This window comes from Molossus molossus, unplaced genomic scaffold (genome assembly GCF_014108415.1).
Source record: "Molossus molossus isolate mMolMol1 unplaced genomic scaffold, mMolMol1.p scaffold_m16_p_21, whole genome shotgun sequence".
Classification (NCBI taxonomy): Eukaryota; Metazoa; Chordata; class Mammalia; order Chiroptera; family Molossidae; genus Molossus; species Molossus molossus.
Window position 1 is genome coordinate 4,959,638 of NW_023425357.1, and position 24,794 is coordinate 4,984,431.

The 24,794-nt window shown below is 43.4% G+C and overlaps 2 protein-coding genes and 1 pseudogene across 6 annotated transcripts in view; all 3 read right to left on the reverse strand.

Annotated features, from left to right (window-relative positions):
* The window catches only part of LOC118638283 (zinc finger protein 615-like), a 150,100-nt gene extending 144,708 nt beyond the window's left edge, over positions 1-5,392 (reverse strand). For 3 of the 5 annotated variants that reach the window (XR_004961083.1, XM_036273989.1, XM_036273993.1), the window contains exons 1-3: positions 5,304-5,392; positions 3,323-3,528; positions 2,560-2,686 (exon numbers count right to left, since the gene is read on the reverse strand). Coding sequence is in view for 3 of the 5 variants with exons in the window: in XM_036273989.1 (XP_036129882.1) it covers positions 2,560-2,686; positions 3,323-3,337 (142 nt within the window). In the remaining 2 variants the exon portion in view is untranslated. Of the gene's footprint in view, positions 1-2,247; positions 2,341-2,559; positions 2,687-3,322; positions 3,529-5,303 lie in introns of those variants that run through there. The other 2 variants (XM_036273991.1, XM_036273985.1) reach the window with 2 other exon arrangements.
* Positions 1-24,794, reverse strand: part of LOC118638304 (zinc finger protein 615-like) — a 279,374-nt gene that overhangs the window by 80,855 nt on the left and 173,725 nt on the right. The window lies entirely within an intron of this gene.
* On the reverse strand, positions 11,871-24,614 carry LOC118638285 (annotated as a pseudogene).

A 24,794-nucleotide genomic window follows, 5' to 3' on the forward strand; every position in this document is an offset into this window, starting at 1 on the left:
GTTCAAAACAATTAAACCCTGAGTAATAAAAAAGCACCTAATGATTCTGGATTAAGATGTATAATATGGATTAAAAGGAATAACTACACAAAGGAAATAGAATCAATGAAATCACTATCAAAATCTAAGCATTTTTACAGAAATTCACAAGCTGACTATAATTTTCAAGTAAAAATATAGGAATCCAGAAGTCAGAAGGATCTTCAGAGGAAAGATAAGAGTTGGAGGTTTCAGTCTTTGCAATTTCACCACTACAAAGCTTTGGGAAACAAGACCACGATGAGAATACGTACATACAAATATTCCAAAATTGATTGTGGAGATGGTTGAAGAACCCTATGAATATATAGAAAACCAACTAAATATATAATTTTAATGGGCAAATTCCATGGTATATGAATTAAATGTGAGTAAAAGTATTAAGCACAGGATGTGAAACAAATGCTTTAGGATAATAAATGTAGCTATAACATGTAAGAATGAAACAAAATCTGACTTAGGAAAACTAGAAAGAAAGTCAGTGGAAGCAGACATAAGCTATGACTTCGTTTGGCCTGGATCTGCTGTAACATAAGATCTTTCCTGTTCATCAAATGAACAGTAGAAACATTTTAAAAGGAAGCTCAGCATGTTGGGAATATTCCAGCTGATGCCAGAATGGACAAGATTTTAAAGAAGAGAAAGTAATTTTCAAAAGGATGAAAAAAGTGATTCCTGCTCTCACACAGAAAAGGAGAGCAAGGGTCAGGTTCCCATGATGATGAGTAAATTAGGTAGGAAGAATGCCTACGTTAGACAATCTTTTTCTTTTCTTTATTGAATTTAGAGACAGAGGAAGGGAGAAGAAGACAGAGCTAGAGACATCAATAAAGCCCTGGCCAGCTCAGGGTAAGAGTGTCGCCCATGAACCAGAGAGTCCAGAGTTCGATTTCGGCCAAGGGCATGTACTTCGGTTGTAGTTCATCCCCGGCCCTGGTTGGGGTGGAATGGGTGGCAGCCAATCAATGTGTCTCTCTCACATTGATGTTTCTCTCTGTCTCTCTTTCTCCCTCTCTCCCTCCAGCTCTATATGAAAATTAATGTAAAAATGTCCTCAGGTAAGAATCCAAAAAAAAAAAACCATGGAGAGAACATCAACTGGCCACCTCCTGCATACCCCCCACTGGGAATTTAGCCCACAACTTGAGCATCTGCCCTGACTGGAAATCAAACTGGCAATTTCTTGGTGCACAGTTCGATGCTCAACCACTGAGCCACACCGGCCGGGCTGCCTTAGACAATCTCAATGGAGAAATCAACTTGGGAGTCCACTTCATACAACATCTGCATGTTTTACTGTTACAAATTGTAACCATGACTGTAACAGTACAGGAAAAGTTTAACTTATGGAAATGGAGAAAACATTTTACAATGATGAGAACTGAGTATGAAGAACTTTGGGGCAGGGGGTAAAAAATGAAATAAATGCACCACGAAAACCAGGTCATCTCGGGGACACAGTATCCAAGATGGGATTAGATGTTAAGTAGGAAAATCACTATTTCCTAAGAAGCCAGGAAAACCCAGTAGTAAAACAAAAGGTGATGAATTCAAACTTCAGTCTTGCCAGAGAGCCTTGGAAAGTGTAATTTATAGCAAGAGAGGTGGTAACACAGGCAGACACACTGTGACTCTAGACAAAGATGGGGATGATCTGAGAACCCTAAATGGGTAAAAACAATATAAACAAAAACAAGATGTATTTAAAAATATTTTGTTTTAATCATCACCGGAGGATCACTTCTCAGCCTTTTGGCTAAGATCAAGTGTAATCACCACCAGAGGATGTTTTTTTCTATTTATGTTCAAATAGAGTCAGAGGGAAGGAGAGGGAGAGAGAAAAATTGACACAAGAGGGACACATTGACTTGTTTCCTTCCACATGACCCCGACCAGGTCTGGGGATGAACAGCAACCAAGATACCTGTTCTTGATCAGAAAAGAACCCACAACTCATTGGCCACAGGCTGACACTCTAACTGCTGAGCCAAACCGGCCAGGGTAAATAAAAAAGGAGACAGAGATAAAATAAGTCAAGGTCAGAGCTCAGAAGAGAAAAAAAATGTATGTTTTCCTCTAAACTTCTACAAAGAAACAGGGTTCTTGTCCACGGAGGGTGGGGTGAGTTTTCACTGCCACGACTCTGACACCTACTCTGACTAGAATGTGCCTTCCCGGCCACCCACCTGTTGAGTCTCCTTCACTCACCTGCACAGACTAGATGGAGCTCATCCTGTGCTGTCCATGGTTCTTCCCCTCGTTCCAACTTGGAGAGCGTGTCTGGTTTGCTGGCTTCATACCCTGCTCAAGAAAAATGACAGAAGATTTAGACATATTGAATGGGGCTGCAGTCTGCCAAGGAGGGGAAAGGAACACTATACCCTCCTGCCTGGGGCAAGAGAACGACCTGAGATTGCACACTCTGAGGGGAAGGCAGTTATTCTGAAGAGTTAAGCAGGTGAGAAAGAAAAAGCCACTGACAGGGTGGTGCTTGGTGGTGATACAAGGAGCTGTTCTCACCCAATGACACCAGGTTGCTGTAGTTCTCCAACATCACGTCCCTGTACAGGTTCTTCTCATCGGGGTTCAGCAGCTGCCACTCCTCCCAGGTGAAGTCCACGGCCACATCGTGAAATGTCAGGGATTCCTGTAACACCACCATGCTGTTTATTACAGGATGTCCTTCAAATGACATGGAAGAAATGTTCGTTTTCTTGCTCATTTTCACTTTAAACACTGCATACAGCAAGTGGTGTTTTATTTTAATATTTAATTGAACAGACACATGCCTAGTAAAATATTATTTGGAATTTTACATGCAGTCATCCATAAATTCACCCCATTAGATGTCACTATAATGCGAAAAAGATAAATGTTCTTGATAACCTAGAAACATCTTTAATATATTCAAATTCATAGATTTTAGAGACAGAAAAGAAATACATTTATATGGATATGCATACTTTCCAGACTAACACGGGTGATTTTTTATAGGCACTTACAAAGTCATTAGTAATAAAAGGAAAGAATGAAACAAACAAGCCCTGGCCCGAGAACAGAAGGTTCAGGAGTTTCATTTCTAGTCAAGGGAGAGTTCCTGGGTTGCAGTTAAGATCACAGCCCCTGTCGCGGTGTTTCTGAGAGCCAAGCAATGGTTGTGTGTCTGCCTCATCTATGATTCTCTCACTGCCTCTCTCCGCTACCCCTCTACTTCCATTCCACCCTCTCTAAAATTCAATGCAAAAAATATCCCTGAGAAGGATTAAAAACAAAAGAAAGTCACCTGAGCCTGCGGCATTTTCTTCTGCTCTCTGACAGGAGCAGGCAGCGGGAAAGCTCTAGCTCGCTGAGTTTCTGGTCAGCTCTAGGTTTCTGTTTAGAAATCTGTCCTCAGTTCAGTCCCTGGAAATGCTGATAATTCTCCAGGGAAGTTTTCCTTGCTTCACATGATGCAACTGCTTCTGCTGTCGTTGTGAGAAATGTCCAAACCTGTGGAGAATTTTTATAGGTTTATTTGAGCCCAGCTGACGACAATTACTAAGAAGCAAAACGACAATGGATTGCATCATGCTCTGGAAAATGGAAGTTTTGAAACTTTTTTCTACATTAGAATCAAAGGATAAGACATAGATTACATCCAATCCATTGGTAATAGATTGAAAGTGGGGGGTGAGGGGAAGGAAAGCATGAAAATCTCTGGGATTGGATAAAAAAAAATATGTACATATTTCCTTTAAATGGGCAGTTGTAGAACAGTTAGCAGTTAAAGTTTAAAACATTAACAATAGCAATTGTGGGCTCTTTGGTCTCCTACTATGGTGTGAAGTTGTGCTAGAGGGGATCTCTAAAAAAGGAAAATTCCCTAATAGTCCAAAGGTATGTTATCCTAGATGCAGAAAGACAATAGACAGGCTCAAGAAGGGAGAGACTGACCTCTGTCAAAGTAGATACCAGGGAGGACATGACTACGCTTGTGACTGGCGGTTGGTTAGCAGTTCTCACTTCAGACCATCCGACAGGGAGAGTTTTGGCCTCTGGGTGGGGAAGACCGCCGAGCCCTGCAGGCGCCCCTGAGCTGTGCAGGTTCAGTACGGGGCAGCACTTCTGTCCACACCAGGGTCAGAACCCGTGGGCTCAGGAGAATATTCCACAAGGGGTACGTTTCCTCTGGGACCGGATGCTGCAGTGCTCCTGACCCCAATACCCACAGTGTCACTACCAACCCCCACAGGACAGTGACCCTCTCAGGGTCTGGTTGGCACAATGTCCACACAGCAGAGACGGAGGATTCCCTGTGTTCATAAAACAGCACTGAGCAAACCAGGTCACTAACAGATAGGACAGCAACAAAGAATGTCCGAAACCAAAGTTCCATCACAGACGGGCAGGGACTGGGAGAGCTCTCTGACAGAACAGATCACACACGCAAACGGGAGCCCTCATCCCTGTTTTTTTCATTAGGTAAGTGTTTGGACGGCTGATACCATGAGAGGGAGCAGGGATGTTCCTCCAGTTAAAATCTGTGGGCAGCTACTGGGAAGTTCCTGCAATCCCTGCCACACAGTCAGGCAGCCTTAAAGAGCTGGGTCCAGAGCTGAGATATGCCCACATCTTTAAACAAATTATGCAAAGTTATACAAGACAAAAACTAAAATAAAAGAAAACAAAAAAACCCTATTATACAATATGTACAACTGCGGCAAACAGGAAACCAAAAGCTTTATGTTTTCCCGTGCTCTTTCGCTTGTACAGCCGGACAGAACATAAGACTGAACGCCACAGAGAAGGCCCTGCGCCAGGCAGGGCTGTGCCTCCACCCCACGCTGACCAACCAGGCTGAGTGTGGAGACCAGGCGAGGTCCGAGAGAGGTCACGTCCAACCAGGAGCTGATCAGGCTCATTCCACACGAGAGGCACAATGACAATTCTCATCACAGAGCACAGAGCTCCAGAGGTACAGGTCTCTCCACTACCCGGGAGGGAGCCTGGTCAGCCTCCCCGCATCCCAGACACCGGGGCTCAAGGCTTCAACCTGGGGATCGAACCCGCAACCCGCCCGTGCCCAGCAGTTCGCTCAGTGGGCTGAGCAGGCACTCCAGCCAGGGCCACGCAAGGTCTCTGCACCAGCTCCAAGTGGGCGTTTCTCCCCTCCCCATCCAACGGGTGATAATTCCAGGCTCCGCCTGCAGCACCTCCGCCTCCCGCTGTGAGAAACAAACTTCTACTGGGACCAAAAACCTTCGGGGGGGAAAACACACACCGACCTGAGTTTTCCCCAGACCCATAGAGAAAGCGCAACAGTTGTGTTGGGGAGCCTTTCCACTTCCGCACGGCTGCTGCTCAGGTCTCCGTGGCCAGTAAGGCGCCGAGGCGGCGGAAGGAAGTCCTGCAGCGCTTTCCGGGGCGTGGCGCCAACGTGTCCCCGCCCACCTCGCGGGGGCGCCATGGGGGCCGCCATGTTGGGACACCTTCCCGCCGTACAGAAGGCAGCGTGGTGGGGCTTGTGGTGGGGCTTCGGGGCCAGGAACCAAGGAAAGGGGGGAATGTGACAAGCTATAAAATTATCTCACTTTCTTCTGTCCTTTTGGCTTAGTGGTTGAGCCAAACTGAAAGGCCCTGGTTTGATTCCCCGTCAGGGCACATGGCCCAGTTGTGGCCTCCAAACCCAGTAGAGGGTGTGCAGGAGGTAGCTGATGGATGTTTCTCTCTCACTTCCAGGTTTCTCTCTCGCCCTTCCTCTGTCTCTAAAAATAAAAATAAAAATATTTTTAAGTATCTCTCTGCCCTGGCCGGTTTGGGTCAGCGGTTAGAGCGTCAGCCTGCGGTCTAGAGAAACCCGGGTTGGGTTCCCGCTAAGGGCACGTACTTCGTACTTCGGTTGCAGTTTGTCCCCGGCCCTGGTTGGTCGTGTGGGTGGCAGCCACTCGATGTGTTCCTTTCACATTGATGTTTCTCTCTCTCTCTCTGTTCCTCTCTCTCCCTCCCACTCTACCTGAACAAAAAATGAAAAAATGCCCTCGGGTGAGGATAAAAAAAAAAAAAGTATCTCTCTCACTTCCACTCTCAAAATCATAGGAAAAATTTCAGAACTTTGTGATGCACGCACTGTGCATGCCAAGTTTCTTAGCAGCCAGTGCAGAGAACGCTATGGCTGCGGCATATAAATTCCCCCCAAAAGGTACGCACACGTTTAATAGTGAAAAGGCCAGTGTTTATTAAGACACATTTCATTTTGAAAATGGATAGGATCTACAGACATTATTAAAGTCTTGTCAACGCCTGTTTTCAAACTGATGCTCTTTTCGGTCCAGGCACAAAATAGGATAGCAAATGTTAAGAATCATTTTGTTCAGTCCAGCAGGTGTGGTTCATTGGATTGAGCTTCATCTCATGGAGTGAGAGGTCCCAGTCACAGCACATGCCTGAATTGTGGACTCCTTCCCCAGTGGGGGCTGTGCAGAAGGCAGCCAACTGAGGTTTCTCTCTCACATCAATGTTTCTCCCTCTCTCTCCTTTTATCACTAAGATATCAATTTAAAATATATATATATCAAAAAAGAATCACTTCATTCTGTATTTGTGACCATTCTCTTTCAATTTATGCACTCCATTCTTTGACTGTTGCTGGTTTGGTATTGTAAACTTCATCTTTTATGTATCTCCTGAAAAGTGTCCAGTGGGTAAATTCTCTATGTTCAAAGCTTACTCTGGCTTCACCCATTATTCTGAATTATTTAAAAGTGAAATGGATGCCCTGGTTGGTTTGGCTCAGTGGTTGGAGTGTCGGCCTGCAGACCAGAAAGTCCTGGGTTTGGTTCCAAAAACAAACAAACAAACAAACAAACAAACAAAAAAACAATTAAAAGTGAAATGGAGTAAGAAAAAAGGGATCTCATAAGTGGAGCTGCGGTTTTTTTGGCTTCTGTGTTTGTTTTTCTTTAATCTTCTCCAGAGAATTTAATTGTATTAAATTTTAAGAGAGAGAGAGAGAAACTTCAATGTGAGAGAGAAACACCAATGGGTTGTGTCCCTTATGCACCCAACTGGAGATCAAACCCAAAACCTAGGTATGTACCCTGACTAGGAATCAAACCCACAAAGTTTTAGTTCACAGAATGACAAACCACCCAATGAGCCTTCATTACAAGATTGGATATACATATTTGACTGTTCTTTTTATTATTACCATTTTTCTGTGTTTAGAAAGAGAAGGAACCATCAGTTTGAGAGAGAAACATTGATCGGCTGCTTCTGCAAACCTTCATAGCTGGGATTGAGCCATCAAGCCAGGCAGGTACCCTGACCAGAAATCCAACTGGGATGTTTCAGTCCATGGGAGGATGCTCAATTCACTAGGCCACATGGGCCCGGCTTTTGACCTTTCCATACCATGACTGTAAATGGAATCAGTAGCACTATTATTCTAACATGTCTTTGAGGAAGGTGGGTGATCAATCTACCTGTTGGATTTATTGAAAGCAAGGCACTCTTCAAAAACAAGCTAATAGCGAGGCTGGTGTGGCTCCATGGTTGAGCTTCGACCCGTACACCAATAGATTGCCGGGTTTAATTCCCTCTCTCTCCCTTTCACGGCACATGCCCAGGTTGTAGGCCAAATCCTGTTTGGGGCATGCAGGAGGTGGCCAATTGATGGTCTCTCTTATCTATGTTTCTATCTCTCTCTCCCTCTCCCTTTCTCTTTCTCTAAAATCAACATAAAGAAAAAACAAGCTAACAACTTCCAGTCAAGATGGCGGCATAGGTAAATACAGTACACTCCTCTTCCCACAACCACATCAAAATTACAACTAAACTACAGAATAAACATCATTCAGAACCAGAGGACATCAAGCTGAATGGAGGTCCTACAACTATGAAATTAAAGAAGCAGCCACACCCAAACTGGAAGGAGGGGCTGAGGCATGGATGGACTGCTCCCACACCCACGTGTGGTGGATAAAGATCAGCAGGAATACTTCAGCTGTGAAGATCCTGCCTGAGGATTAAGGGGTCACTTTGTATCTTATGCTGGGTGGCCCCGGGTAAAACACAGGCAGAGGCTGACCTTGCCCCAAAGCCAGCATAACAAGTGGAGAGCTTGAAACCACAATGAAACACCACCACCCAACCTTCTCCTCAAGTGACATACTCAGGGGGTGGACTCAGAGGTACCAGAGCCCTGATGAAGTAAGTCTTGCTCTGTACGGTGGGCCCCTACACAGATGATCCTCCAAGGTAGTCAGATTCCAGTGGCTAGTGAGCACAGCCAGTCCTTGCAGCTCATCAGCCTGAGCAAATCCTTCCCACTGACGTGCCAACAGCAATCAAGACTCAAATACTACAGAAGGGTGTACAGTCCACACTAGGAGTGTACCTCGAGGGCCCAGCTGGGATGATCAGGGAGACTGTGCCACTGGATCCTACAAAACACCTGCAACAGTAGGCCACCCTACGAAGCCTAGGAGACATAGCAACTCTGCCTAAAACGTAGAAACAATCACAGGGAAGCAGCCAAAATGAAAAGACAAAAAAAAGTCCCAAATAAACAAAAAGAACAAAACCCCAGGTAAATAACTAAGCAAGATGAAGATTAGCAATCAATTAGATACAGAGTCAGAAAACAGATTATAAGGTTGCTCAAAGATCTTGGTGAGACATTCAAGTGACTTAGTGAGACCTTCAAGGAACTTAAGGAGACCTCCAAAGAACTTAGTGAGGACATCAACAACATAAAATAGGATCAGTCAGAATTTAAGGATGCACTACCTGAAATAAAGAATAATTACAGAGACTCAATAGTAGAGTAGGTGAGGCCAGAGGTAAACCATCTATTTGGAATATAAGAAAGCAAAAACACCCAATCAAAACAGCAAAAAGGAAAAAGAATTAAAAAAAAAATTAGGACAGTATAAGGAGCCTCTGGGACAACTTCAAGCATACCAACTTTCACATCATGGGGGTGCCAGAAGGAGAAGAGAGAGAGCAAGAAATTGAAAACCTATTGGAAACAATAATAACAGAAAACTTCCCTAACTTGGTGAAGGAAACAGACAAACAAGTCTAGGAAGCACAGGGTTTCAAATAAGGTGAACCCAAAAAGTCAACACCAAGATGTATCATCATCAAATTGCCCAAGTTTAGAGACAGAGAGAGAATCTTAAAAGCAGAAAGAGAAACGCAGTAACCACAGTACCTGCATTGCAGCAGTTGGGTCAGTGGGTTCTGAAAAAATCTGTTTCTTTAAAAAAAAAAATTTTTTTTTCCTTTTATTTATTATAGAGAAAGTGAGGAGAGATAGAAACATCAATGAGAGAGAACATCGATTGGCTGCCTCCTGCATGCTCCCCACTGAGGACTGGGCCCACAACATGGGCATGTGTCCTAACCGGAATCGAACCAGCGAACTCTTGGGTCATTGCTCAACCACTGAACCACACCACTCAGATGAAAATATCCATTTCTTTTTCAAGGCACTAAAAAGTATAGGACCTTGTCAGTACTTTGGGAGGGCTGCCTAAGAATGTCTCTGCAGACAGAGGTGGGACCTGCTGGAGTCTAGGAAGGTGGCAGATATGGGTGCCACTCTGCCAGTGGGGCACCTTTGCCCTTGACCTCCTCCAACATCTCAGGGATAAAGCCGTATCTTAAATCTAATTTACACAGGAGCAAAACGAGTTCCCTACACTTAAGGAAAGGGTTGTTTGCTTGTGAGTCCTAATGAAATTCATAAAATCTGTATTAAAATTTGGGGTGTATGCCTCAAGGCATGGAGAATCTGATCACTTCTGTCCTATTTCCCCTTGCTCTGAGCTTTGGGACTCCATCCCACTACTCATACTGAGAGTCCTAACCCAACCCAAGAAGTCCCATGACAGCAGACCATAAAAATGGGACATCACGCCCTGGCCTGTGTGGCTCAGAGGTTAGAGCGCCGGCCCGAGAACCAGAGAGACCGGGGTTTGGTTCCTGCTAAGGGCACGTACCTCAGTTGGAGTCTGTCCCTAGCCCGTTGGGGTCATGTGGGTGGCAACCAGTCAATGTGTCTATCTCGTATTGATGTTTCTCTCTCTCTCTCTTACTCCTTTTCTTCCTCCTGCTCTGTCTGAAGATAAATGCAAAAGTGTCCTAGGGTGAGGATAAAAAAAAAAAAAAAGAAAGAAAGAACATCACTACCAAAGCAATGGCTTCTTGATTCTCAAAGTCCGTACTTGTGACAGTGATGAAGAATGTTAACAGTGCAAATTACAATTAAAAGTGTACATTACATTGTGTATGGCACAAAAATGAAAAACTATTAGAAGTTATTATTCTAATATAGACATTTATTCAATAAAGCAAAAAAAGTCACAGAAGTTAAACTCAAAGCACCTTTGGTGTTTCACGCTCCTCATCTCAAAGAAAATTGACAATATTCATAACATTAGGCAGAACGTTGTCTACATTTCATCAACATACAGTGATAGCAAATACACATCTGAGCAAATGCTAATCATGAACGTTACCGATGAACAGCCAGATAAAGAGTTACAACTGTGTGAGGTCTGGAAACTTTCTATGCACAGGATCTTCTGTCCCCAAGTTAGGGTTCTTCATACTTGGATATGATCAAACAATTACCAGCTCATTGACCCCACTCCCCCAATTGGAATGTTTACAGAGGCTTCTCAGAGCAGGCTTCATTGATCATTAACTATTTCCAGACTCTTGCCCTCTCTGGATGTGTGAAGTTGAAAATACCAACAGAGGTCCCCTTAATATAAGAAAAGATGCTTTGAGTGATTTTATCCCTAAGGAATTTCCCAGGGGTAGAAACCAGTATGTATGCATTTTCTATATCTCACAAATCAAGTATCCAATATCAAAAGAGTACATGCTAAATGACTCCATTTTTTAATATTGTATAAATGACAAAAAATATCGACAAAAGAACAGCCATGCCCAAGATGGTCAGGAAAAGGATGTGACTTATGAAGGGCTAGGCGGAGAGAGTTTGTGACAAGAAAACCCTGCATTTCTACAGTGGAATTGGTTACAAGAACTTACATATGTGATACACTTTCTTAACATTACAGTGAAAAAAACAAACAAACAAACAAGTGCTTGTTAAAACCGGAGGGACAGATAGATCCTGTAGTGAATTGTACTGTTACACTTTCTCCTTCCTCTATTTGCAAATCTACTGTGACCTTGTAAGCTTTTACCTTTCAGAGTAGCTACCTAGATGACACTAAAAAAACCTCTAGAAAATTTCAGATTGTGTGATTTTAAACTTATTACAAAGATGATATAATATAAAAACATATACATTAATTTTATAATCTACTCAATTCTCGTTACAAACTTGGTTAAACATATCCAAATATGTTTTTATCCTTATGAAATGAATACATTCCATTTCATTTTCAAGAACTTGAAGTATTCTGAAATAGAAACTTGGAACTAAAGAAATGCAAAAATTACTAAGTAATGACATGTGTACAGTGCACAATTGTGTTGTACATATTAAAGCAAACTGCCACGCCCTGGCCGGTTTGGCTCACTGGTTAGAGCGTGGGCCTGCAGACTGTAGAGTCCCAGGTTTGGTTCCACTGAGGGCACATACCTCAGCTGCAGTTTGTCCCCGACCTGGTTGGGGTTGTGTGGTTGGCAGCCACTTGATGTGTCTCTCTCACATCGATGTTTCTGTCTCTCTCTTCCCCCCTTTCTCCCTCTTGCTCTATCTGAAGATAAATGCAAAAATGTCCTCGGGTGAGGATAAAATATAAATAAAATTTTAAAAACAAAATAAAATAAACTGCCACCATCTGAAATTTATAAAAATCAATGGCAAGTAGAAATAGCATGAAGAAATCTTGTCCCCAGTGCCTTGTGAGGTGTACTATAGGATCAGACAAGTGATAGAATGGTTTTTTATTCAAAGCTTCTTTCCTTCATACAGGTATCTGAGGTTTTCCTAAAGACCACACAATTGAGCCCTGGACCAAAAAGCCTCAGGTTGGATTCCAGTCAAGGGCACGTACCTTGGTTGTGGTTCAGTCCCCAGTTCTGGTGGGGGTCACACAGAGGCACCTAATGAATGTGTCTCTCTCATATGGATGTTTCTCCCTCTCTCTCTTCCAATCTATCTGAAGATGAATGAAAAAATATCCTCGAGTGGGGATTTTTAAAAAATTGTTTAAAAAGACCACACAACTGAATGTATTTATGAGTTGCTTCTCATAGATTTACTGACAAATGAGGCAACATAAATTCCTGAAAACCATGCCATATTCCGTGCCAGAGAAAAGTAATTACAGTGAGAAGTGACATCTACTATTATGGAGATGCTTTCATACAATTAGGACTAATCCTTCATTCATGCTCCTTCATGATTATATGACAGGGTCTACTTTAAGAAACAATTTTCAGACATACAATGTCCTCAAATATCTTCATCAAGGCTGATTGTATAGGAGTTATTCTATAAATGCTTCATCAATATAAAATACAATATAGTTGATTAGTAAACACAGTCCTACATTTTTTGCATGCAGTTATCCTTCATTGCACACTATTATATTGAGGGTCTACTATGTGCAACGTGCGTACCCCAAAGAGACAACTTGTGAATACTCTTATGTTTCAGAAGGACTGATAAATGGTCCAAAGGTTTCCCACAATCGTTGTGCCTAAAAGGCCTCATTCCTGTAGGTTCTCTTATAAACACTGAACCTTGACTTTGTAGTGAAGGCTTTGCCACATTTTTCACAGTCACAGAGTTTCTCTCCTCTGTACATTCTCTGATGGGTAATGAGATCATTTTGAGTAATGAGAACTTTCCACATTCAGTATATTCAAAGGAAGTCTTTCCTGAGTGAAATCTCTCATGTTGTGGGGGTATGATTTATTCCTAAAGCCTTCACCATTGTCACAATATTTGTTCAAATTTTCTGCACAGTGAGTTCGCTAATGTTACCTAGAGTACTCTTCATGGTGAAGCCCTTTTTACATGCATCGCTAATGTATGATTTTTCCTCATATAAATTTGCACATGTGCAATAAGCATGCTTTTCCCAATTAAGCCTCACCCAACTTTCTTGCATAGAGAAATTTACCTCCTGTATGAGTTTCAGGATGTACACTGACATGACAGTTCATGGTAAGGTCTTTCCTACATTCAATGCACATATATGGAATCTTCTAAGTATGATCTGACAAATGTAAAGTAAGATCAGTCTTCATGGTAAAGCCTTTTACAGATACAGTACATACATAGGGCTTCTCACCTGTGTGTTTTCACTGATGTGTGATGAGATGATACTGTGCTTTAAAACCTTTCCCACCTTCTCTACAGATATAAGGTTTGTCTCCTCTATGAATCCATTGATGCACAACCAGCTGCCACTTCACTGGGAATCTTTTCCACATTCACTGCACACATATGGATTCTCTCCTGTGTGAGATCGCTGATGCACAATCAGATGGCTCTTCCTAATGAAACCCTCCCGCAGTCACTACAGATATAACATTCCCCTCCTGTATAAGTGTCTTGATGTAAAACAGGCTTGTTCTTCACTGGGAAGCCTTTTCCATATTCACTACAGATATAAGGTTTCGCTCCTGTGTGAGACTGCTGATGGGCAATCAGATGACTCTTTCTGATGAAATCTTTCCCGCATTCACTACAGATATAAGATTCTCTCCTGCATGAATCCGCTGATGTACAACCAGCTTCGCCTTCACTGTGTAGCCTTTTCCACATTCACTGCATACAAAAGGTTTCTCTCCAGTGTGAGATCGCTGATGTACATTCAGATGGTCCTTCCTGGAGAAACCTTTCCCGCATTCAGGACAGAAATAAGGTTTCTCTCCTGTATGAGTCCGTTGATGTAAAACAAGCTTGTTCTTCACTGGGAAGCCTTTTCCACATTCACCACAGACATAAGGTTTCTCTCCTGTGTGAGATCGCTGATGCAGAATCAGATCACGCTTTCTGATGAAATCTTTCCCACATTCAATACAGAAATAAGGTTCCTTTCCTGTATGAGTCCATTGATGTAAAACCAGCTTTGCCTTCACTAGGAAGCCTTCTCCACATTCACTGCATACATAGGAATTCCCTCCCATATGAATTCGCTGATGTTCAATCTGCGATCCCTTCCTGCTGAAGTGTTGCCCACATTCACTACAGACATAAGGTTTCTCTCCGGTATGAATTCGCTCATGTTCAATCAGCGATTTCTTCCTCTTGAATTGTTTCCCACATTCATTGCAAATATATGGTTTCTCTGAAGAATGAGTCTGCTGATGTGAAAAGAGATTACCTTTCAATGAGAAGCCTTTCCCACATATACTACATACATAGGGCTTCTCACCTGTGTGTTTTCGCTGATGTCCAATCAGACAGCTCTTCCTAGTAAATCCTTTCCCACATTCACTACACAAATAAGGTTTCTCTCCAGTATGAGTCCGCTGATGTACAACCAGGTTCACTTTAAATTTGAAGCTTTTTCCACATTCACTGCATACATAGGGTTTCTCTCCTGTGTGAGATCGCTGATGTACAATGAGACAGGTCTTCGTGGTGAAACCTTTCCCACATTCACTACAGATATGAGGTTTCTCTCCTGTATGAGTCCGATGATGTAAAACAAGTTTGGCTTTCAGTGGGAAGCCTTTTCCACATTCACTGCACACAAAAGGTTTCTCTCCAGTGTGTTTTCGCTGATGTGTAATGAGGTCATACTTGGCTTTGAAATCTTTCCCACATTCACTACATGTATAGTATTTCTGTCCGGTATGGATCAGTTGATGTAAAACCAGTGAGCTCTTCACTGGGAAGCCTTTTCCACATTCACTGCATATGAAGGGTTTCTCTCCTGTGTGAGATCGCTGATGTATAATCAGACAGCTCTTCCTCGTGAAACCTTTCTCACATTCATTGCACATATAGGGTTTCTCTCCTGAATGAGTCCGTTGATGTAAAACAAGCTTGTATTTCACAGGGAAGCGTTTTCCACATTCATTGCATACATAGGGTTTCTCTCCTGTGTGAGATCGCTGATGTATAATCATACAGCTCCTTCTGGTGAAACTTTTCCCGCATTCACTACAGATATAAGGTTTCTCTCCTGTATGAGTCCGTTGATGTACAACCAGGTTCACCTTCACTGTGAAGCTTTTTCCACATTCACTGCACACATATGGTTTCTTTCCTGCATGAAATCGCTGGGGTTCAATAACTGATCTTTTTAAGGTTACAAGTTTCACAGGTTCTTTGCACATATATTTCTCAGAAGAATGAGTTTGTTGATGTGAAATGTGATCACCTTTTATGGTTAAGCCTTTCCCAGATACACTACATACATAGGGCTTCAGTTCTGCATGTTTTTGCTGATGTCTGGTTTTCTCTCCTGTGTGAGTTTGGTGACAACAAACCCACTGAGACTTTTTGATGAATATATCCCCACACTCAGTATCTGTATTATGTTTCTTTCCCATGAGAGTTTTCTGATGTATATTCAAGTCTAACTTATTCAGGAATGTTTTGTCACATTCAGTGCACTCATTTTGTTTTAGTCCTGCGTGAATTCTATGATGTTTGGAGAGCCAGCATTTCGTGAAGAAGACTTTCCCACACAGACTGCATCCATAAGGATTCTCCTCACTATGAACCCTATCATGTCGAGTGAGAAGAGACATCTTGATGAAGGCCTTCCCACATTCAGTGCATACATGGGTTTTCTCTACATTGTGAGTTCTCTGTTGCTGAATGACCTGGGAGTTATCGTTGATGTTTTTCATACTAAAAGGTAATGTAATTTCAGAGTAACATTGTTCATGGTTGCCAGGCAGAATAGATGTCCCATATCCATTCAACTCAACAGAGTTAGTTAAGTTAAAGCTTCTGTTTTGGTTTGCAAAACTCAATTTGGATTTTAAAGGTTTTTCACATATGTCAAGATTACAATTTTGCTTTAGTGGGAAATGACCTTCAATCTCATTATCAATATCTGCAAACATGTTATGGTCACAGCGTCGATCCACACTCTTCTGAACGTTTCCAATTTGCAGGTGACACTGCAGAGGATCATCATCTTGCCTGCATGCTAGGACAGAAGAAAACAGTCATTCACTCTGCAGTCTCTTCCAGTCCTAGTTTGATATAGAACTGCTTTTACAAAAAGACTTCGTGTCAGGTAACTATTTAGTGACAATCTACATTATAAAAAATATATATAATTGGTTTCTATCCATTTTTCTTGACAAGGAATTTGTCAATATCTTCAAATATCACAAGTGTAATGAGTATCTATGGTTATATATTTTATTTTTAAAATTTTTTTCTTTATTGATTTTAGAGAGAGAGGAAGTGAGAAGGAGAGATAGAAACATCAATGAGCGAGAACATCAATTGGCTGCCTCCTACATGCGCCCCACTGGGGACCAAGCCCACAACCTGGGCATGTGGCCTGTCCAGGAATCAAACCAGCGACCTCTTGGTGCATGGGGGTAAAAAATGAAATAAATGCACCAAGAAAACCAGGTGATCACGAGGACACAGTATCCCGGTGGGATTAGATTTTATGTAGGAAAATCACTATTTCCCAAGAACCCAGAAAACCCAGTAGAAAAACCAAAGGTGATGAATTCAAACTCCTGCCTTGCCAGAGAGCCTTGAAAGTTTAATTTATAGCAAGAGAGGTGGTAACACATGAAGAGACACTATGACAGTGGACAAAGACAGGGATGACCTTAGAACCCTAGAAAGAAGAAAACATAAACAAAAACAAGATGTAGATAAAATAAGTCAGGGTCAGAGCTCAGACAAGAAAAAACATGTTTTCCTGTAAACCTCTACAAAGTAACAGGGTTCTCGCCCATGGAGGGTGGGTCGAGTTTCCTCCTTCACTGCTACCACTCTGATGCCTCCTCTGACTAGAATGTGCCTTCCCGGCCACCCACCTTGTTGAGTCTCCTTCACTCACCTGCACAGACTACATGGTGAAGTTCATCCTGTGCTGTCCACGGTTCTTCCCCTCGTTCCAACTTGGAGAGCACATCTGGTTTGCTTGCTTGATACCCTATTTGTGAAAAATGACAGAAGACTTAGACATATTGAATGGGGCTGGAGTCTGTGAAGGAGGCATGATGTACATTATACCCTCCTGCCCAGGGCAAGAAAATGATCTGAGATTCCACACTTTGGGGGGAAAGCAGTTATTCTGAAGAGTTAAGCAGATGAGAAATGAAAAGCCACAAACAGGGTAGTGTTCGGTGACACAGGGAGCTGTCCTCACCCACTGACTCCAGGTGGCTGAAGTTCTCCAGCATCACGTCCCTGTACAGGTTCTTCTGATCAGGGACCAGGAGCTGCCACTCCTCCCAGGTGAAGTCCACGGCCACATCATGAAATGTCAGAGATTCCTGTAACAACACCATGCTGTGTATTACAGGATTTCCTTCAGATGATATGGAAAAATATTCGTTCTTCTGCACATTTTCACTTAATATGCTGCATCTATACAAGTGGCGTTTTATTTTAATATTCAAATTATTGTAATTGTTCACGCAGTCATCCATGCATCCATCCAGTTAGATGTCAGTATAATGTAAAGTTAAATTTTCTTTTTCTTTTCTTAATCCTTACCTAAGGACACTTTTTGCATTCATAAAGGGAGAGGGAGAGAGGGAGGAAGAGAGAGATACATCGATGTGAGAGAGACACATCGATTGGCTGCCACCCACACAACCCCAACCAGGGCCGGGGACAAACTGCAACCAAGGTACGTGCCCTTAGCAGGAACAAACCCAGGTCTCTCCAGACCACGGGCTCATGCTCTCAACGATGAGAAAACTGGCCAGGGCCAAAGTTAAATGTTATTGATACCCCACAAACATCTTTAATATATTCAAATGCATATATTTTAGAGATAGAAAAAAAAAGTATATATATATGTATGTATGTATATATACATATATAAAAATATAAAATACTTTCCAAACTAACACAGGTGGCTTTCTGTAGGCACTTACAAACTCATTAATTACAAAAGGAAAGAATATAAAAAACAGAGCCTTGGCTGGTATAACTCAGCAGTAAGAGCGTCACACATGGGCCAGACGATCCCAGGTTCGATTCTGGCAAAGGGCACATACTTCGGTTGCGGTTTGTCCCCAGCCCCAGTTGGGATTGTGCGGGTGGTAACTAATTGATGTGTCTCTCTCACATCAATGTTTCTCTCTCTCTCTTTCTCTCTCTCTCTCTCTCTCTCTCTCTTCCTCCCTCTCTCCCTCCAGCTCTATCTGAAGATTAATGTAAAAATATCCTTGGATAAGGATTAAAAACAAAACAAAACAACACAAAAAAACAAACTGAGCCCTGGCCCCAGAACAGAAGGCTTGGGAGTTTCATTTCGAGTCAAGGGAGAGTTCCTGGGTTGCAGTTAAGATCACAGCCCCTGTCGGGGTGTTTGTGGGAGGCAAGCAATGGTTGTGTGTCTGTCTCATCTATGATTCTCTCTCTCTGTCTCTTCCCCCTACCCCTCTGGTTCCATTCCACTCTCTCTAAAATTCAATGCAAAAAAAAATACCCTAGTAGGATTAGAAAAAATAATAAAGTCACCTGAGCCTGGAGCATTTTCTTCTGCTTTCTGAAAGGAGCTGGCAGCGGGAAAGCTCTAGCTCGCTGAGTTTCTGGTCAGCTCTAGGTTTCTGTTTAGAAATCTGTCTTCAGTTAATTGGGTTCCTGAAATGCTGATAATCCTCCCGGGAAGTTTTCCATGCTTCACACAATGTAATTGCTTGTGGTGTCTATGTAAGAAATGTCCAAACCTGTGGAGAATTTTTATCCGTTTACTGGAGCCAAGCTGATGACAACTGCCAGGAAGCAAAATGACAATGGATTGCATCATGCTCTGGAGAGTGGCAGTTTTGCAGCTTTTTTCTACATTAGAATGAAAGGAGAAGACATAGGGGATTACATGAAATCTATGGGTGAGAGATTGGAAGCAAACCAGGGAAATCTTAAGTATTTGATGAAAAAAAACCGAAAACACACCTTTCTTTTAAATGGGCAGAAGCAGAACAGTTAACACTTAAAGTTTAATACAATAAAAATAACAATTACATGCTCTGTGGTCTCCTACTGTGGTTGGAAGTGGTGCTAGAGGGGGTCTGGGGCCTGTAAAAAAAGAAAATTCCCTTATAGTCCAAAAGTATGTTATCCTAGATGAAAAAAAAGACTATAAACAGGTTCAAAAGGTAAAAGACTGACCTTTGTCAGAAGAGATACCAGGGAGGACATGACTACGCTCGTGACTGGCGGTTAGTTAGCAGTTCTCACTTCAGACCATCCGACAGGGCGAGTTTTGGCCTCTGGGTGGGGAAGACCGCCGAGCCCTGCAGGCACCCCTGAGCTGTGCAGGTTCAGTACGGGGCAGCACTTCTGTCCACACCAGGGTCAGAACCCGTGGGCTCAGGAGAATATTCCACAAGGGGTACGTTTCCTCTGGGACCCGATGCTTCAGTGCTCCTGACCCCAATGCCCACAGTGTCGCTGCTGTCCCTTTATCTGGTCTCCTGGAAGCCTTAGCTTCCACATGTGGTGGAGATATTCCTTCACTCTTTGGAGTTAAGGGGAGTGACTGACAGAAGATAAGGGAAATGCCACCCCAGAAGCTGAATAATGTTTCCTTCTTTGTGTCTAGCTTCTTTGGTGGTTCTGATAATGAAATGGATAGTATACAGATTAACAATAATAATAATAAAAAATTTAATAGAATGTATACCTCCTGCACACATGAACGAGACTCAGAAAGACAGAGTAATTGGCCCAAATGGCCAATGCTATCACCTAAAATACCACCTTCACCTACAGTCAAAAAGTGCTGGGGGTAGAGAGTAGTCAGGGAAGATTTTCAAGAGAAGCACAGTAATCAGGATGAAGGTAGTTATTCAGATATAAGTGTGGCTTTCTCCAGATGGTGCAGGTGGTTTTGCTAAAGTAAGGAAGAGACCCTCACAGAGAACATTGTCCTCACACATGTCAATGTCCTTCTCTAGGGTGACTTTCACCAGCTCTGCATGCTCCTCCCAGGGCTGCAGTTGCTGAAAATTAACCAGAATAAAATAACCAATATTCAGAGTTTATGCTAGGGGAGAAAAGTTCACCCCTGGACAAGGCCCTTGTCTCATTAGTAAGCACCCTGGCCTTTCTGCCCTGGTCACCTTCTGTACCTGGCCTATTGTTCTAGCTCTACTCCTGTGAGTCTAAATGGCTAACAACAAGCAACTCACAGATTCTACATACACAGCTGGCTAGACCTGCACCATATCCCTCACCTAATTGTGTAGTAATTAAAATATAACCGCACAAGGAATGGGTCTGGGCACCGGTCAGCACTTGAGCCAATGAAGCAGAGAAAGGTGGTATCCTACAAGAGCGTTTATTCCAACACTGCGGCAGTATGGGAGAGCAGTAACCCTCTCTACAGCTTTCACACGCCTTCTTTACCCATTCAGAAATAACCAGTTTTACAACAACTTTCTTTTTCAAAAATAAAAATCTCCATAGCCTACAATGGAGATACTTCAATCACGGAAATTATTCCGTTTCTTTCCAACTAATTGACATTCTTTTTTTTTTTTTTTTAATCCTCACCTGAGGACACTTTTCCATTTATTGTTCAGATAGAGCAGGAGGGGGAGAGAGAGAGAGAGAGACTTCGACGTGAAAGGGACACATCAAGTGGCTGCCACCCACACGACCCAACCAGGGCCAGGAACAAACTGCAACCGAGGTACATGCCCTTAGCGGGAACCGAACCCGGGTCTCTCTGAACCACAGGCCGACGCTCTAACCGCTGAGCCAAACTGGCCAGGGCCTAGCTGACATTCTTTACTCTTAGTTTTATGACCGTTAAAAAAGTAAGTAACACCTTCAAATCTATATTATAGCGTTTTGTAAATAGGCCAAAAGTAAGTTTACTTAAGACTTGTCACCCGGTCAGTGTGGCTCAGTGGTCACGGGTTCAGTTCCCAGTCTGGGCACATGCCCAGGTTGTGGGCCAGATACCCAGTGTGTGTGTGGAGGGGGGGCATGCAGGAGGTTCTTTTTCTCTCTCTAAAATCAAATAAAGAAAAAAAAAAACTTGTCTAGCACTCAATGAGTAACAGCTGAAATAAGTTAATTGATCTACTTAGACAGCTAAGGTCTTTTCCTTTCTGTAAGGATTACCTCCCAGAAACTTGTGTTTTAAAACATGCCTCAGATATGATTTCCTTCTCTGGACCGCAGGCCAACGCTCTAACTGCTGAGCCAAACCGGCCAGGGCTAGATATGATTTCTTGAAGCTTCCTGAGAACATTGGTTTCATAAAACCAAATATTTTGAACTGAACAGGGAAGGTTTGGGTGAAGATAAAAGAATTTGGTGGGCCTAAATAGCCTCTGGAGCCACATCTCTGCCCTGTGACAGTCATTCTTAATTCCTTAAAAACTGGCGAATTTATTAACACATTTTGTAACTTTCAGAAACGGGGTACATTTTTTTTCTCATTGGAAAATACATTTTCATTCCGGTCAGTGTGGTTCAGTGGTTGAGTGTCGACCCATGTACCAGGAGGTCGCAGGTTCACATGCCCCGGTTGTGGGCCTGATCCCCAGTGAAGGGCCTATAGGAGGCAGCCAATCGATATTCTCTCTCATTGATGTTTCTCTCTCACTCTCACTTTCTCTCTCTGTAAAATCAATAAAGGAAAAAGAAAAAAAAAACACCTTTACATTTTAAAGACTTATTTATATTTTATTTTATTGATTTTGAGGGGGGGGGGAGAGAGTGAGAGAGAGAGAGAGAGAAAAATAGACACATCAAAGAGAGAGAACATCATTCAGCCGCCTCCAGCACGCCCAAACTGGGCATCGGGCCCAAAACCTGGGCATGTGCCCTGAACAGGAATCAAACCAGCGACCTCTTGGTGCAAGGGCCAACACCCAACCAGTGAGTCACACTGGCGGGGCTAAAGACTAATTTAAATTTTTTTTTCCCTTTATTGATTTTAGAGAGAGAGAAAGTGAGAGGAGAGAGAGAAACATCAATGAGAGAGAACACTGATTGGCTGCCTCCTGCATGGCCCTCCCTGGGGATCTGGCCACAGCCTGGGCATGTGCTCTGGCCAGGAACTAAACCAGGGATCTCTTGATGCATGGATTGATGCTCAACCACTGAGCCACACCGGCTGGGCTAAAGACTCATTTTTCATGTAAGTTATTCATTGAAAGATCAAAGTCCATCCTCTGCCTTCTCTGTAACAAGAAGCCAAGGGTAGGGAAACTGAGAATTCACATTTTAGTAACCTGTTATTTTAAAATACCTAAATAATTTAACATTTTAATTGTTTAACCTAGCAAACCTCCAAAGCTTAAGTTACCAAAGACTTTGAAAAACTACATTTAGATATATATAATTGTCACTAAAAGCATTTATCAAAAAACCCTTCCTTTTAGTTACATTCATTTATGATTTCTTAAACACTGTCAATTATTAATTACCCACGCCATTTTAGAGACAAATTTAGTGCAGAGATAAATAACATGAATTTATTCCTGCCAACCCATGCAAAACAAACTTGTTTCCTTTTTTATTTTTTTCTTTATTAACTTTCAGAGAGAGAGGAAGGGAGAGAACGAGCGAGACAGAAACATCAGTAAGAGAGAACATAGATTGGCTGCCTCCCACAAGCCTACCACTGGGAATAGGCCCACAATCTGGGCATATGTCCTGACCTGGAATCAAACTGGCGACCTCTTGGTGCATGGGTCAACTCTCATCCACTGAGCCACACCAGCCGGGGTGTGTTTTATTTTTATAACCAAAAAAATATCAGTTCAAATTCCATTACCCATATGATTCTTGGTGAATACTGGATTCCTTTACTGAGCTCCAAAGTGAGCTGTTTAACTATTGTCCGTGGCTGCTTCTAGGAAGCTGGAGAAGAGGCAGGGAAAGGGAAGGTAACAGGCCCCAAAGCTTGTTCCAAATACTGCAGCTGTTCACAAGCCTCCAACAAAATTTCAAAGTACCACGTACCCCTTCACACTGAGGAGTGGTACTGGCCCCTGTTGTTTCCACAGCCAGCACACGGTTTCTGGGTGGTGTTAATTTCCCTATTGTTCCCTGGACCACAAAGCTCCCCAGCTTCCAGGTGACGGATCTGGAATGTTTACAAGATCTACTTTATCATAGTTTTCTTTTATACCCTTAAAGGAGAATGAGACCTATTACCATCTTTGAACCAGCAGTTCAGATTTTTCAGAGTAGAATACTTATGATGCATCAACATGAAATCTAGCCCAGAAGAAGTCATCTCATTCTATTTCAAAACAGAAACAAACAACATCTATAATATAGACGAGCAAATAAATGAGTGCTCTCAAAAGGAAAGACTGGAAAACTAGCTTCACAATCTTATACCAACCGGCTCAACACAATAACCGTCTTAAGGTCTGAGTGGCACAACATGCAAACAGCAAAAACAGAGGATTCCCTGCGTTTATATAACAGCAGAGACCAAACCAAGCCCTTAACGGATAGGACAACAGGCAAAGAATATCTGAAACCAAAGTTCCATCACAGATGGACAGGAACTGAGAGAGAGCTCTCTGACAGAGCAGATCACACGCACAAACGTGAACGCTCATCCCTGTTCCTTCATTAGTTAAGCATTTGGGCAGCTGCTGTCAGAGGGCGAGCAGGGATGTTCCTCCAGATAAAAAGTCTGGGTAACTGCTGGAACGTTCCTTCAAACCCTGCCACTCAGTCAGCCCTCCAAAAGCACCTGGGTCCAGAGCTAAGTGAGATAAGCCTCCATCTTTAAACAAATTATGCAAAATTATACAAGACAAAAACCAAAACCACCCCAATATACAATACTCACAACTGCTCGCAACAGAAAACCGAAAGCTTCGTGGCTTCCCGTGCCCTGTCGCTGGTACAGGAGACAGAACATGAGACTGAACACCACACAGAAGGCCCTGCGCCGGGCAGAGCTGTGCCTCCACCCCACGCGGACCAGGCTGGGTGTGGAGACCAGGCGAGGTCCGAGAGAGGTCACGTCCAACCAGGGGCTGATCAGGCTCACACCACACGAGAGGCACAAAGACAGGTCTCATCACAGAGCACAGAGCCCCAGAGGTACAGGTCTCTCCACTACCCGGGAGGGAGCCTGGTCAGCCTCCCCGCATCCCAGACACCGGGGCTCAAGCCTGCAACCTGGGGATCCAACCCGCAACCTGTCCGTGCCCAGCAGCTCGCACAGGCCGCTGAGCAGCCACTCCAGCCAGGGCCACCGGGGTCCACGTAGGCGCTTCTCCCCTCCCCCTCCCACCCCGGTGATAATTCCAGGCTCCGGCTACAGCACCTCCGCGCCCCCTGGGAGAAACCAAACTCCAACTGGGACCAGAACCCTTCCGGGGAAAAACACACACTGACCTGAGTTTTCCCCAGACCCACAGTGAAAGCGCAACAGCTGCGCTGCCGAGAACCTCTTCCACTTGCCGATGGGCTGCTGCTCGGGCCTGGCGGGGAGGCGCTGAGGCTGCGGAAGGAAGTCTCGCGGCGCTTTCCGGTGTTTGGGACCAACTTGGCCCCGCCCACCTGGCGGGGGCGCCATGGGGGCCGCCATGTTGGGACACCTTCCCGCCGTACAGAAGGCAGCGCTCTGGGGTTGGAAGACCAGGAACCTGGGACCTGGGGAATGTGAGAAGTTATAAATAAC